We start from the raw sequence: 16,475 nt of genomic DNA, 5'->3' as shown, positions 1-16,475 counted from the left end.
TACCTGCCCTTTCTTAATCACAGACTGATCCAAGAAATTCATGCCACTTTTGCCCACAACCGGGATGTCCTCAGTGCTGTAGTAGTAACCAAAGCAAGTGAAAAACCCCAACCACACACATGCACTCTCAGCCAGCAAGCATCGTACCTCTCATTCAACCATCTCCTGGACCTCGCCCTACCACCAACTAAGGCACACCTGTCCAAGCAAACATTTTCTCCTGGGTTTCAAAAATAATTAAAACACTGCAAATGCAGCAAAGTAGGCAAGAAGGGCAGCAGAGGCCACTTCACGTGCCAAGTGCAAACACAGTATTCATACACATACAGACACACACACACACACACACACATGTCATCTTCTCTCATCCCCACAGTACTTCATCTCCATTCTGCTGCTGCCTCCTTCTCTTCCTTCATCCTAGAGTTGCCAGGTCAGAAGCATCTCAAACCCTCCAATTTTGGGGGCAGGCCCTAATGATGTCATGGATGGGTCCTAATGATGTCATGGGATGGGCCCTAGTGTGGTTTCCTCCTCCCTCCCCCGATGGGATGCAGGCAGTCCCAAAGCCAGGACTGCAACAACAGCCCCAAATCTCCTTTCCCAGAGTCTTCCTTGACTCCAGGGATTGCTGGTTTGGTGACAGTGGCTGTGAAGTATCAGGCAGCCTGCGTGAAGACAGTTTGTCAGCTGCAAAGGGCCTAAAAAAACCTGGAGACAAGAGGAGGGAGCAGAGGCGATAGATAAGTGATGAATTGTGTTGCATTCTCAGAGTTCCCTGAGATGAGAGACTGATTATTAAACCACTTTGGGAATGGTTGCTGTGTGAGGGGAATAGGGGTCTCCTAAAAACTTTCAGCAGATTAAGAAACCACACTTTCCAGGATTCTTTGGAGGAAGCCATGGCTATTGATAGTGGAATAAATGCATGGTGTGAAAGTGGCCTATGAGTTCTAATGTTCCGGAGGGGGAGAAAAACTATTCACTGTCCACTTTCTCCATGCAATGCATAATTTGATACACACTTTATGTATATGTACAGTACATACATATTTTATGCATAATGTCACCTCTTACCCGCGTCTTCTATAAACGAAAAAGCCCCAAATGCTGTAACTTTTCCTCATAGGGGAGATGCCCCTGAAAAGGTTGAAACACATTTATGTTATAGTTCCACAAAGGATAAAGACTGTAACAATGAGAACACAATTAATCAACAGTCTTTTAGTCCTGATAATTTATGCCACATTAAATGCTAGTTTCAAGGGGAAAGACTGTAGCTCAGTGACAGAGCATGGAGAAGGTCCTGGGTTCAAATCTCGTCATTTCTAGGTAGGGCTGAAAATGTCCCCTATCTAGAGAGCAGTTGCCATTTAGTACTGAGCTAGATAGACCAATGGACTGACAAGGCAACTTCCTGTGTTCAGCTGCCATCTGCTATCCTTCTTTCATTATTTTTTTATTATAAAAATCTTAACAAATTACTGATACCGAGACTCCCCCTGGCCTCTCTGAAGAAAATGGCAATGTTTAATAGAACACACCTTATTATCCCTATGTAACCATTATATTAAGCCAAGATAAAACATACAGAGATGTGTATCCAAGACTGTGATCCTAAACAGACATACTTGGGAATACGCCCACAGAACTCAACAGATATATAACACCTTGAAAGTTATATACAGGTGGCTCTAAAGTTACGGAGACCCTAAGCAAAAGTAATATGCCCAAGTGCATAGGATCATGCTGTATGCATAGGATTGCAGTCTAGCTGTGATTTCACATGTTTCCTCGGAAACAATTATCAAGCCTGGGGGGGGTGAAGGAAAAAAAGGGGTGGGCCAGGTACTAATTTTGTTCAAATTTAGAAAAGGCAGGCAGATGAATTTACAAATCATTATTTTATTTTATGGGAAATAATTTTTAAACAGTAAATTGTATCTTTGGTATCAACCAATAATATCACCATTAATTGCAACCAACAATAAAGCCTATAAATGGAAATGTTTCACTTTCTCTGGGCTTTCAAGCTCGTGGTATGTCTATTTAGAAGTAAGCCCTATTAACTTCAATGGGACTTATACCTAGGAAAGTGTCTTTCAGATAGCAGCCTAACTCCACCATGCTCTAAGTACTTTTCACTAATGCTGTAAAATGGATCAGGCATTACACAAGCCCCTTTAATACTCTGGAGTAGTTACTGACGAACAGGTACACACTGGATCATGTTGCACAGAACATTGCCTTGCATAAGGATCCATCCTTGCAGTGCCACTTTATGCATATTTACTCAGAAGTAAGTCCCACTTGTATTAGGCTAGGCCCTAGTAGGTGCACTCTTGCAGCACAATCCTTGATAAGTTTACATGGACATAACTCTCACTGTGGTCACTCAAGCCTGTTTCCAAGTACGTGTGTGCATACGATTCTCATCCTAAAGATGTTTGCACCTCTATCCTTAAATCTGAAGTAAACCTGCCTGAACCTCATTGATTTCAGTAAGGTTTACTTTCAAGGTAAGGAAAGTGTACCACCAGACCAAGAAATATATCCCACTTATCTGTTTTTCAATGGCTGTTCAAAATGCAGTGCTTCTTTCTCCAGGAGAAAGGACCACTGAAGTTATCAGAGGTCCAAGAACTGCAGATTCTACATTTTGGCTGCCTGGCTGCCAGTCAGATTGCTAACCAACACTAAAAAACTCATGGCAGCCAGTCAGCCAAGGTCACAGAAATCTTCATGCAGCACAACCTGACCCAGGGGCTACAGTTAGTGCAGAATTCTGTTGCACAATTGCTGACATGAGTAAGACCCTATGAGCACATAATACCTCTGCTCTGAAATCTGCACTGGTTGCTGATTTGATCCAAGGCCAAGTTCAAGGTGTGATTTCCACATTATGGGTTCCACATAGTACTTGTTCTACTGTTGTACAAAATCCATCACTTTGTGTGGCAGTATCTATGCTTTGGAACCCCCTGCCTATTTACAAAACAACTGCCTTCTTGAACACTCCAGTAAAAATTAAACTTTTTTGACTCCTTTTTTGACATCTCAGGTGTCAAAAGCCAGTGTAAATATGTGCATCTTCAGCATTCTCCTAAAACTGTATAGTAAAGTTACCAAACACACCTCTATGGGGAGATAGTCCCTCAACTTAGGGGCTGCCACAAAGAATGTCCTCTAATGGGGCTACCACCATCATCCCAAGATTCTGAGGGTGGTGGAACTACCAAAAGAGCCCCCTCTGCTGAACTGAACACCCAAGAGTGTCTATAGGGAAGGAAGCAGTCTTCCAGCTATTTGGGACCTAAGTCCTTTAGGGTTTTGGACACTAAAGAAAGTGTTTTGAATGGACCTTAAACTTCCTCATTAGCATAGCTCCCTAGAAATGCAAGTTCCCCTATTGCGAGTGCAGCAGGACCTTTTCTTGGAGTTATTTGCATGTCGCTCCTAAAGCATGTATAAATCTACCATTAACCCAATGACACACACAGAGAAAGTAAAATAAATAGTGGTTTTATTAAGAGAAGAAACAAGGAATAATATTGCAGTGTGCAATTACAGTTAATATTTGAACAGTGTCTAACTATTACTCTTTCATTTATTTTGTAGTGCTAGACAGACTAAACTAAAGAGACTAAACCCTATACACACTTTCACGTCAAACTCAGGAAAGAAAAAGGAAAGAGAAGGAAAGGAAAGGAAAGAGACCCAGAAGTTGTGTATACCTTTCCTGGAGAGTTGCTGTGAGTCTAAGCCTGAAAGAGAAACTTTTGTATCTAGCCCAATGAGCCAAGGTTTCACCCTCGTGTAACCAGTGTTAGCTTTGAAAGATCTCACCCAAATCCTTAGCTCTGAAGCTCTGCAATTGTCCCAAAGATTCTGGGGAGCATTGGTAAGAAAGGCAGCTGTTGGAGCCCTCCAGAAGAGAAACTGCTGACCCCTTCAACCCTCATGTTTTATAACTTTTCTAACTGAACTGACCTCTCTGAGAACCTGACCAGGAAGATGTGAACATGACAAATAAGAACAATGAAAGAGTTTAAGTGTACTGGTCAAGGAATCTGTTTTTTTTCAGAAACCATTACCTAATAAGTTCCCAGACAATCCTTCCAGGGGAGACCAATCCTACCCATAACAGGCCGACTCCCCACCTCTAGGACATGAGCATTCTGGACACAAAACACCTGTATCTTTTTAGGATTCAGCTTCAATTTACTGGGCCACATCTAGCCTATCCCTGCCTCTAAGCACCAGTTCAACATCTCAGCCACCTTTCCTGATTCAGATGGAATAGAGACGTAGAGCTGGGTTTCATCTGCATATTGATGACACCTCATTCCAAATCTCCTGATGACAACTCCTTGTAGCTTCAGATATATGTTAAATAGCATGGGGAACAAGGTGAAACCCTGTAGAACACCACAGGACAGTTCCCATAGTACTGAACAAGAGCCTCCCATGAATATTTTTGGAAGAGGTTCCGGAGATATGAATAGAACCACTGAAGCAGAGTGTCTCTAACCCAATAGCCCTGAGATGCTTCAGAAGAATACCATGGCCAACAGTATCAAGAGCCACTAAGACATCAAAAAGGTCAAGCAGGGTTGCATTCCCCCTATCTCTCTCTGACCAGATGTTATCAACAAGGGTGACCAAGGCAGTTTCAGTGCCATGGCTAGGCCTGAAGCCGAACTGGAACCATGCCAAGTAATCAGTTTCTCCCAAGCATGTTGGAAGCTGGACTGCCACCACCTTCCCAAGCACCTTGACCAAAAAGGGGATATATTGCCATTGGCTGATTGTTATTGAACACTTCTGGGTCTAGGGAGGTCCTCTGAAAGAGGGGGAACACCACAGCCAGAGAAGGAAGTAATCACTCCCGAGTCTCACCCATTCAATCCCCTATAGCTACCTATAAGAAACCATATATGCAATTGTACTTTATTTGTATCCATTATAAAAGAAAGAAAATTAAAAAGAGGGTGAAGATGAACAAATAAAGATGAATGACATGGAGAAAAATCTGAATGGGTGAGTGAGAAATCTGTGTGACATAATTCCAAATATTGAAATAGTTCTAGTGTAAGGTTGCCACTCTGGGCTTCCCCCAGGCACCTGGTTGGCCACTGTGAGAACAGGATGCAGGACTAGATGGGCCACTGGCCTGATCCAGCAGGCTCTTCTTATGTTCATATATTCTTATGTTCTAAGGGTGGGATATAAATTTAATTAATAAATAAATACAAATAAGGTTAAATATTGCAGGACCAACCATTCAAATGCAGTAGAATCCAATTTTCAAAGAAGTCTAAATACTGTTTTAGAGGCATCTCCAACATCTAATAAATTGCACAAAGCAGTCTTGATCTCTTTGTTTCTCATGCAGTAGATAAATGGGTTCAGCATGGGAGGAATTATGGTATATATCATGGCAAAAGGTATATCTAGATCAGAACGAGCGTTAGTGGGAGGCCTTACATAGGCAAACAATCCACTGAACGTGAACACCGAGACAACAGTGAGGTGGGGCAGGCAAGTGGAGAAAGCTTTTTTCTTGCCATGAGCAGAAGGAATTCTGAACACTGTAGAAAAGATGTGCATGTATGTTATGATGATGAAACTGAAGCATCCTAGTCCAATAAAACATGATAGAACAATAAGCCCAATTTCAACTAAGTAAAAGTCAGAGCAGGAGAGCTTCAGTAACTTTGGAATTTCACAGAAGAACTGGCTGACAACATTAGAACAGAATGTATTTGCAAAAGTGCCACAAGTGTGTAACAGGGCATAAAGAAGACTAGTAAACCACACAATGGCTGCCATCTGAAGGCAGGCTCCTCTGTGCATAATTGTCTCATATTGTAATGGGTTGCAGATGGCAACATAGCGATCATGTGCCATTACAGTTAGAAGGGAAAGATCTGATGCTACAAAGAAGAAATAAAAGAAAACTTGAGCTACACATTCAGAATAAGAAATTGACCAAGTGTTCATAATGGAATTGGTCATAGATTTAGGTACGATGACAGAAACAATGCCTAAGTCCATCAGGGCCAGGTTTGTTAGGAAAAAGTACATTGGTGTATGAAGGTGATGATCAAAGGCTACTGCTGCAATGATGAGAAGATTCCCAGTGATGGTTGTCAGGTACAATGCTAGAAACAGAAAGAAGTATAAGATCTGTAGTTCTCGTACTTCCGAGAATTCCCGTAGCAGAAATGTAGACACAGAAGTAAAATTGTTCATTTTGTATTCAGTATTTGTTTGCTATCTGTAGAAAAAGAGAAGTTATGTTGATTGAAACATGATTCATCAATTATAACAATAAAATATATTTATTTATTATTTGATTTATTATTTGATTTATATCCCACGCTTTCTTCAAGCAGGAGCCCAACTATTCCTTCACTAAACCAATAGAGGGCAAACAATTATGATTAGCACAGATGCTGAAATAATAAATTTGTCAGCTGAAATTTTTATTGTTGTTATGTGCCTTCAAGTCAACTGATGTCAAACTAACAAATATACATATGTTTTATAATGCAAGGTAAGATTGATTATGAGGTAACTTATATTTTCTATTCCTGCATAGTCTTCCTCATGGATAGCAAACTCCAGATGTTGTTGGACTACAACTCCCATCAGCTGCAGTCATGATGATCAGAGATGGTGGCAACTGTAATCCAATAACATCTGGAGAACACCACATTGCCTACCCCTTTCCTGCATTGTTTCAGTGGGGAGGGATTCTTAGTAAACATGCTAATAAACATATGAGGTGGTCAAGTCGCTTTCTAACCATTTTCTTTACCTTGGGAAGAAAGCTCTCATTGATGTCACTTGGAAATGCATTTCAAATAGAAACTGCAGCTATATAGTTGTGGTTTCAGGCAGAACTGCCAACTGAAAAATATGTTGTGTCTGCTCCCTAATGCAGTACCTGATTGGGCCAAATTATTAATTAAACACCTGTCACAAGTGAATCACTCTATACCACTCCTGACAGGCTAAGATTCCTGATCTCATGGGAGTAGGGGTGCCTTCAATTAGTCAGTTGTAATGATGATCAATAAACTGCTACAGAATGCCAGAGCAAATATGTTACAAGGTCACAGATATCTTCTCAGGATGGGCACTACCCCCATGGATGGGTCCCAGAGAAACAATCCCACAGAATCCCAGAGAAATATTTCTTCATTTGACATGTATCTTAGCTGACTCCCACAAAAATGCCTTTCATGTTTTAGGCTAGTTAATGCCAAAGGGGACTGGCTTTTGCTATGGCATGCACATGTAATTTGTTTTTGTGCTAGCTGTGCCAGCCAAATGGGGACACATAGGGGCTTTTTTTTACCAGGGCTGTACACAGCTTCTCAATCTGCCATGTGGTTCTGATGTGTAGGCCCCAGTCTTTCATGTCCTGACCCAAGGAACAGACTTCCCAACTTTGGTACAGCTCCAAAGAAATTCAGGAGGTGGGTCTAAGTATTTTTTAAAACCTATTTGATGTATATGGTGAGGAGGGGTTGTGATGTTCCTATATATTAGTGTATATATGTTAAGAACTGGTTGTTTAGAGTATACATGGTAAGTAGTGAAAGAGGAGGGGGAGTGAATGGGCAATAGAATGCTTGATGATTGGCTGAAAGTTTAAAATGGCTGACAGTATAAATGAAAGGATGACAGGTAAATCTGGGTGAATGTGCGGTGGTGAATTGTGGAATCTGGGGGGGAGAAGAGAAAGAGTGGATTGCTTGGTGGGGTTTATAGAGTTGTTTACCAGGAGGGAGGTGGAGTTCAGATTAGTATTGAGTAAAACCATATGCTTATGTGCCTTAAGAAGAAATCTTGTTAATCTTGTTAGCTTTGTTATCTGTAATAAAAGTTAATTTGGTTTACCAAAGGCCTGATCCTTGGCTGGGGTTTCACAGACCAGAAGGGAGGGTAAGGTAATGACCAAGGCTGAAGGGGAACTGTAACAAATGGTGGCAGCGGTGAAGAGAATAACAATACCAGTATTCAGAGTCTCTGGGAATACTAGTATTGGGACGTTACTGGTGGTTGCCTAGCAGGGGGATCTGTTGAGATCTGTGCTAGAGCGGGGAGAGAAATCATAAGAGAGAGCGGTCCGGACTGGTGGAGTCCCTGGTGGTGCCTAGAGACAGGCAGTCACCACGAGCAGGTAGGAACCTGACAGGGAGAGCCAGGGAAGGACGCCTCACAGGGGTCAGGGGAGGGAGGATATGTTTTGTATCTTTCCTCCCCCTCCCCCAATTGAAAGCAGGAAGATACCATCATGTGGGATGCTACTCATTTGTGATTTGGATGACAAGAAAATGATGATGTGTGATAGACATTAACTATCTGTATCAGGTTTATTTGTGTGTTCATCTCCTGATGATTGCAACAAAAGGTGACTATTTGCATGTCAGAATTCATTGATCTCCCAATAGCTTACATATCACCTCACACACAATACTAGTCTATCTGAAGGCAGTTCAAAGAAACATAGGAACCTGCCTTATACAACTTAAGACCATTGGTACAACTACCTTAATGGTTTCTACTCTGACTAGCCATGTTTTTCAGGATTTCAGGCAGGAGTCTTTCCCAGTCCTACCTGGAGACACTAAGAACTGATCGTGGGATATGCCACCAAGTTATGACCCTTCTCCATGACTATCTTTCCTAGTATTGTTTTCTCTGTCAGGGGAATAGGAGTTTCCTCTCAGCACCCTTCACAAACTACACTTCACAGGATTCTTTGGGGGAAGCCATGACTGTCTCAAGTGAAATCAAAGTCTGGTGTGGGTGTGGCCCCATGATTAGGCAAGCCAAGCAGATGTGAGTCTGGCTTTTAGAACACTGACAGTTGGTTCTTACTGAGCATGCCCGACATTATCATTGAGTTCAAGGCAAAATCTCTTAAATTAATTAAAAATCAGTCAGGTGTTATGTTAACTTTTAAACTGCAGAAGATGAAGGTCAAACTATGGGGCAAGGTCAGTAATAGAATTACAGGTACTCTGTGAACATGGCTGATTTTAATGAATTTCAACAAATTATGAGCTCTGACAGAAAAAGATCCAAAGAGGGTCTGTTTTTTCCTGTTTTTACACTTAGAACTGTCCATTCTCTCTGACTTTTTTGTGTATCACCATGAAAATTTAGAGGGTTGTTAAGCAAGTGTTTCTGAGTTCAGGACTATGTGTTTTGTAAGATTTTGTTTTGAAACGTGCTTATGGGAAGTATCAGAATGGCATGTGGGGGTATTTTCAATTTAACATTGCGGAATGAGGAAACCCCATACTGGCTATATTCTCATAATATGGAAGAAGAGCAGCATAGTTGATCACTATGCTCTGCATGTGAGAGCCTCCTGCAGTCATTGTCTTATCAGGAGGTCCATTATGCGCAACGTAGTACATGGCACTTACCCTTTGGAATTCCCTCCCTTTAAATTTTAGAGAGGCACCATCTTTTTGGTGCCTACTGAAGACCTTCTTTCAACAAGCCATTTAGTTAGAAACATTATCCCAGTCTGTGTTGGTATTGGAAATACTTTTTAAGATGCTGTTAAAGCTTTTTTTTAAAGATGCTATTATATATCTTTGTTTTAAAGTGTTTTTAAAGATGTTTTTTGTTTAAATCTATTTAAATGCCTTTTAATGATATTTTAAAGTATTTGATGTTTTTGTTTTCCACTCTGGAACCCTAGTGAGAGGAAGGGTGGGATATAAATTTAATAAACAAACAAACAAATAAATAATATTTGGCATAGGTTCATTCTTCCATCATCACACACATGCAGCACCATTGAATAAACAGTAATTTGCAGAGCGTTAGTGGGATACAATAATTCTTGCATTGGTTTGTACTATAGTATTATACTGTTCATGTTAATATATGAGACCATTTGAAAATAGGTATGTGACAGGAAAAGAAATAGCTGACAAACACATCTCCTCTTAAATAGCTTTGTTTTGTTTGTTTTTAAAGTTTTGTTTTTAGTGTATTTTAAGGTCTGTTTTTATGATGTTTTAAAGTTTTTAGCATTTTTGTTTGCCGCCCTCTTTTCCTGCTGGGAGGAAAGGCGGGATATAAATCAAATCATCACCATCACCATCACCATCACCATCACCATCACCATCACCATCACCATCACCATCACGATCACCATCACCATCATCATCATCATGTAGATTGAACCAAAATAATAAGAAGCAACTGAATCCCCTTAAAAGTTTTGGACTACCTTTAATTGTAAGATCCAATTTCTCCTCCAGCTGCTTTAAGGTTTCAGTGTATTGATGAGGTGCAAGTTCATGCATCCTCATAACCAGGCACTTTCTATTATTCTCTGGCACTTAACACAGTAGATGCAGATGTAGATTTTGCCTTTTAAGATTGCATATGTAAAGATGAAAGTTGCCAAATATTGCATCAGGAAATAGTGACAGCATGAATGGGAAGGAGAGTTATTAAAGTATGTTTGGGCTTTGGGGATCTTACTCCTAAGAGTCTGGTACACCTGATCAGAAAATGCAGTTGGAAACTTCCTGAGCTCTGTGTTGCTTCTTCTCATTTCTAGGAAACATAAATAATTAGTGCCTACAGTATCCATCCTCTCAATGCATGAAAAACAGTCACATTTGTGGGTGAAATCTGTGTATAACATTTTCTCAAATATCCAAGTACAGTTGCCAAATCATTTAGTGTTGAGGTACCAGGATAGTCTGGGTGGGGGAACCCCCTATATGAAAGAATGGGATAGAGCACGATATCTGAACTTTGAACCAGAAGGGGCCCTTTGACTGTACCGAGTGCATTTGAAGAAAATCCTTGGCTTCTAAATGGTGATGGAAGATTGTGGATGGAATAGCACCCTCCATTTTAAATTTATGCATGAAAACCAGACTTGCTTTGTATGCCAGCAGAACACTCACATAGTAATCAAGATGTGATGTCTTTTTAGTATCCTTCATTGTAGTATCATCCAGATACCAATACTGAGAGGCCTGCACCCTGTATTACTACTTCACACACATATTCACCTGGCCCCATTGCCCTCCCTACATCAATTGAGTTAGGCAGGAGCCAGTTCAATCAACACAAGGAGTTATGAAACTGATTGTATTGCATCTCTTGTCAAAATATCATCCAGTGGTACTCCCTACCCTGCTGTGGGCTTACACCAACCCAGCTAGGTTACTGTCTGTCACCATTTTGATTTTCTCACAATAATCTAGTAGGAGTATTGTGTTGGAAATTTCACCTCAATCAGTGTGTTGTGTTGCTCTTGCTCTGAATCTAAAACCATTGGGGGCAATAAATATAGTCAGTCAATTGAAAGGGCCCCTGCTTGAATTATCTCCTTGTTACTTTCCTGATGTTTAAGCTTACCTTTGATTTGTTAGCCATCGAGCCTGTCTTAAACAGTTTCAACTCATTTCACTGTTATTTTAGGCCAGTCACGACATGAAAGTTTCCTTTACAATGTGGGAGGCCATGCTGTTCTCCTGCTCCAGTTTGGTCCATTGAGCTATTTCTTGCATCTATGTATGTATGTATGTATGCATGCATTAAATTTATATCCCTCCCTTCCTTCAAAAGGAGCCAAGGATGGCAAGAACTAGCAATAAAAAGCTAGCAATAAAAAAATTAAACTGAAAACTATCTAGAAAGAGTTCCAGTGCAAATGCAGACTGGGAAAGACCTGTTTTCATTTCTGCAGCACTGTACATTGTGCACATATGTGTGCTAGGTAGCCGACAGCTTGGCCTCCTGTCATGAAAACAAGTTTCTACAGGCTGTTTGTGGGAAACAGAAGGAGAGGAAATGGAAGAGGCAATTCTAAGAAGAGGACTCAGAGTGGCTTCTTTCATATGCTACCAAGCCTGCTTCTTTTCTCTGAGTGATACTAGTTGTCTGACAGTGCTGGGACAGCAAAGTGGCCCATCACAATGACTATGATGGCAGTCTGGCCACCATCTGGTTTTCCCACCAGCAGAAGCCAACACAGCTGTTCTAAACATGGTAGTCTAGCAGCAGCTTGACTCAAGTATGATTGTCCAAAATCTGGCAATACCTTCCTGCTTGGCTCATGCTAATAATTACTCTGTTTCAGTGCTGCTTAGCTCAGAAAAGAAAAGAGAGTGATCAGTTGCAGCTTTTAAACAAAGTGTTTATGAGGGAGACTATGGTTTGTTCTCATGAGAATGAATGAGAGAAGTTGGGTGACTAGGTGTATGAATGAACAGGAAAGGTGGTGGAATGTGTGGGAATTTGAAATTAAGAAAGGAACATTAAAAGATAAAAATAATTGGCTGGATCAGGCCAGTGGCCCATCTAGTCCAGCATCCTGTTCTCACAGTGGCCAACCAGGTAATCAATAAGCAGGACCTGAGTCCTCTCAGCACTCTCCCTTCCTGCATTTCCCAGCAATTGGTATTCAGAAGCATACTGCCTGCAACAGTGGAGGTAGACCATAGCCATCAGGATTAGTAGTCACTGATAGCTTTATCCCTCTGCATTGCTCTAATTCACTTTTAAAGCCATGCAAGTTAGTGCCCATCACTGCCTCTTGTGGAATCAAATTCCATTGTTTAACTATGTGTTGTATATAGAAGTACTTTAGTTTCTCTGAATCTTTGAACATTAGCTTCATTGCATGACCCAAGTTCTAGCAATATGAGAGAAGAAGAATGTTTTTCTCCATCCTCTCTCTTGGGAGAAGTGGCCTGATAGCAGTGACTGATGGCACTCTGGCCTCCATCTGTTTCTCTTGAGCAGCATAGGCCAGCAGGATTCTTCTAATGATGTGGCTCAACAGTAGCAGGGCTTAAGTGTGGTTATTCAGAATTTGGTAGCACCTGTCTGCAAGGCCTATGCTAGCGCTTGCTCTATTATCAGTGCTGCATAGCCCAGAATAGAGGAGAGAGTGAACAGTGACAGCTACCAAGTAAAAAGTTTTTATGAGCGAGACTGGGTTAGTGTGCATGTGAGAGATGGTGGCTGAATAAACATGTGGGCAAGTCAGGTCCTGAGCTATGCCTCATATCAGTTAATTTTGGCTAATGGTTTAAAGTATTTTTATTAAATACTTTACATGAGGAAATCAAGAAAATAATAGGTTGCACTGAATGCAAAAGATTGCAATAACTGTTAGCTGATCCTAGAATCGTGGGAAAAATTCTGTTCAGTTTGCCTTCCTAACTCACACGCTTACTAAGTCAATATGTGTGCTTCAGATGTAGTGAGGGTGTGCTGTATTTGAATGTCTGGAAACAGTTGCTCCTTTCTCAATGCCCAAGTTCACTGTGATCACTGCCCACTTTGGCATGCAGCTCTCTGAAGCCAATAATGAAAGCAACCCTTGGACCAGAAAAGGTTATCCCTCACTAGTTTATATGAGCATACTGTTAAGTATTGTGAGATTAGGAGAAGGAATATTAGAAGATATAATTTTAAGAAGAATAATGTAGTGGAATGACATCATACAAAATGTGCCACAGTGATATTATCTGTTCACTAACAGCTAAAAACCTATGGTAGGAATGTAGTTATTTCTATCAAACTTCAAAAAGCAGGGAAATTGGGCAGTTATAAGGAATGTACCAGGGGAGCAAGAGACTTTACCTCCTCTCTGAAATATTGTACTGCCCTACAAATTTGTAAAAATGCAAACACAATTTGGGTTGGTCTTTCACAGTTCAATATGCTTCCTGAGTAGCTTGGAAGAATTTAGTAATGTGCCTCTGAGCATATGATGAGTGCTGGCAACACCTGAAATCAGCCCAAATAACAGCAACAAGACATGTGCCGTGCTGTGCTGTTCTCGTTTGAGCATGGAGGAAGCAACAATACAAAGACAGTTGATTTAGTTCACATATTCCCGTTAAAGACGATTGATTTACTTTGCAATTTTAGTGAATTTTCCTATTGTAAATTCTTTTCTTTTGCTTCTGTGTCTATGATATGCTAAATACAGTAACACATTCTTAAACTGCAAGGATTTTTAGATATTAGTGAATTTCCCTGTTTTTTAGAACAGAGGATTGCAAGTTTCGGGTTCCTTTGCAAGTTTTCGGAGAATGGTGTGTGTGATCATTGGCATACTTACGCATTATAATAGGATTTATATATTATGGATTTAAAGGGGAAAACTGTGTTCTAGCTTCTGCTTGCCTGCAACGTCATGTGAACAATGTGAATTAAACAGGGATGCAAGTATCACCAATCTCACAATAAGTCGCTGTGTGAACGAGCCATTGGACTGTATGGGGGCTCAGAAATGCATTGTCAGCTGCAACCTCTGGAAGTTCAGTTAGTGGCCACCAGAAGGAGTGTTTTCTCTGTGATAGAAGTTTCATTATGTTACCAACTTCCCTTTAAACTTAGGTAAATGCCAATATTAATGGCATTCCAGCACCTGTTAATTAAATTAGTATTATTTTATTTATTATTATTTATTAAATTTATATCCCACGCTTCATCTCAAAAGGAGCCCAGGATGGCAATCATTCCCAGATCATTGCTGCTACTTAATTTCAAGATGAAATAAAATAATTCATCTCATTTTGCCTCTTTCTGGGTTATCTGATGTATTTTTATGCTGTATGGTGATTTTAATATTGATGTTGTTTAAATTGTTGAATAGTGCCTCCAGACTGAGGTTGGAATTGGTATAAAATATTTTAATAAATAAAAATGAATAAACCAGTGCAGCTGTTTCAACACTGGTGTCACACACTCCAATCACCTAGGCCCATCAGAACATGGGCAGCAACATTCTGAACCAGCTGAAATCTCCAAACATGTCACAGATAGGCAGCCATGCCTTTTTTTGCTATTTCACAAACACAGTATATGGTTCCTCCCAATCTGTATTACTGTATTTATTTATATGAAGCATTTGTATCCCCATCTTTCTATATCAATGTTCAAGATGGCTAACACTAATAAAACCATTGAAATGTTCCTCCAGTATATTACCAACATTACCAACCCTTTTTTGTCAGATGACAAAAAGATGGTGATCGTTGTTACCTTCGTCTTTTCAAAAATTCGCTTTAATCAGTTTTCTTTCATCCACGTCTCTGCCATCTCTTCTCTATGAAGCAAGGAAGCCCCAAGCATGCCATAAATTATATGGCACAGATATTGTTCAAGTCATGCTGTTCTGTCCAGTCAAGGTGACCACAAACTGCTAACTCAGTAATGTATTATGGTTCAGTTGTGGCTCAATAAAACAAGTTCTCTTTTGCTATCTTCCTGGAATTGTACAGGTCATCATTTATAGAAGCACATAATTCCAGGCCATGGCTATTACTAGAGCTGCAAGGAACCACCTGACCAGTGTGTCTCCTCCTGACTTCACTCACTTGAGATGATTTGAGATGTAATATTTGTTAATGTAATCTTTGTGTAAACAAACAATAAGTGGGGATCAGGAGTGATGCAGAATTCAGATACTTTTGCTACCATGTCCAGTAATGAAAAAGTTGTATAGGACAAACTTCTTGCCTCCGGGATTGTTAGACAGTGAGAATTATGTGTTTAAATATTTCAATAGCTATAATTATTGTTTATAGACTTTGGTGCTTTACCTTTTAAAGTTTGTGTTTTAGTTTTAGACAGTTACAACATTGTGCAGGAAAAATGAAATGACTATTATGTGTGAATAACTGTATGAGTATACACAGGTACACAGATTGTGTACTCGCTAAATATAATGGATTTCCCTACAGAGAATGGGGTAAAGGGTTGAGAGAGTAATCTTTATGACAAAACTATTTATTTATTTAGCAAAAGTTATATCAGAAAAACCACTTCCTTCCCTAAAGAGAATCTTAGGTATTGAGATTGGCAGACGGGACCATCTTGGTAGACTCATTACCTTCAGAAGTTCAAGGATAGGTGGCCCAGGAGAAGGCATTCTCTTTCGCAGCCCCTAAGCACTCCACAGAGGTGGATCTGACACCTTCACTGCAGGGTTTTTGTCATGTGCTGAAGACACACCTCTTTACCCGAGACCTTGACATCTGAGATATAAGTTTTAGGACCCCAAACAATTGTAAATTGTTTTAACTGATTTCAGTATTGCATTTTTATATTGTTGTAACTTGTCATGGGATGTTATGGTGAAATGCAGGTAAGAAACCAATAATGATGATGATGATAAAAATAATAAAAAATAATTTCATAATCAAAATAGTGTTCCACATAATAATACAAATTATTCATTAAAAGTGATAAAAAACAGTAGACATAGTAAATTTATCACAATGTAGATGAAATCAAGTTGTAAAAATAAATATACATAATAAAGTTACATGTCTGGGCAGGCTTGCCTAAAGGAAAAAGATTTTATCAGGTGTCAAACATAGTACAACAAAGATGCCTTCTTGATATTAATAGTCAAGGAGTTCCAGAGAATAGGTGCAGCCACACTAAAAGTTCAA

General features: G+C 40.0%; 1 protein-coding gene across 1 annotated transcript; it reads right to left on the bottom strand.

Annotated features, from left to right (window-relative positions):
• Positions 1-5,307: 5,307 nt before the first annotated feature.
• Positions 5,308-6,255, bottom strand: LOC133367725 (olfactory receptor 14I1-like). Its single transcript, XM_061591823.1, has one exon. It carries the CDS (start codon positions 6,253-6,255, stop codon positions 5,308-5,310), a length of 948 nt encoding a protein of 315 aa, XP_061447807.1.
• Between the last annotated feature and the right edge of the window lie 10,220 nt (positions 6,256-16,475).

Source organism: Rhineura floridana, chromosome 11, assembly GCF_030035675.1.
Source record: "Rhineura floridana isolate rRhiFlo1 chromosome 11, rRhiFlo1.hap2, whole genome shotgun sequence".
NCBI classification, from domain to species: Eukaryota; Metazoa; Chordata; class Lepidosauria; order Squamata; family Rhineuridae; genus Rhineura; species Rhineura floridana.
Note: the sequence above shows the minus strand (reverse complement) of the source record. Positions and strands in the feature narration are given on the sequence as shown.

Bases quoted from the DNA above. Each gene is read 5' to 3' on its own strand.
- LOC133367725 (XM_061591823.1), bottom strand. From the start codon at position 6,255: ATGAACAATTTTACTTCTGTGTCTACATTTCTGCTACGGGAATTCTCG.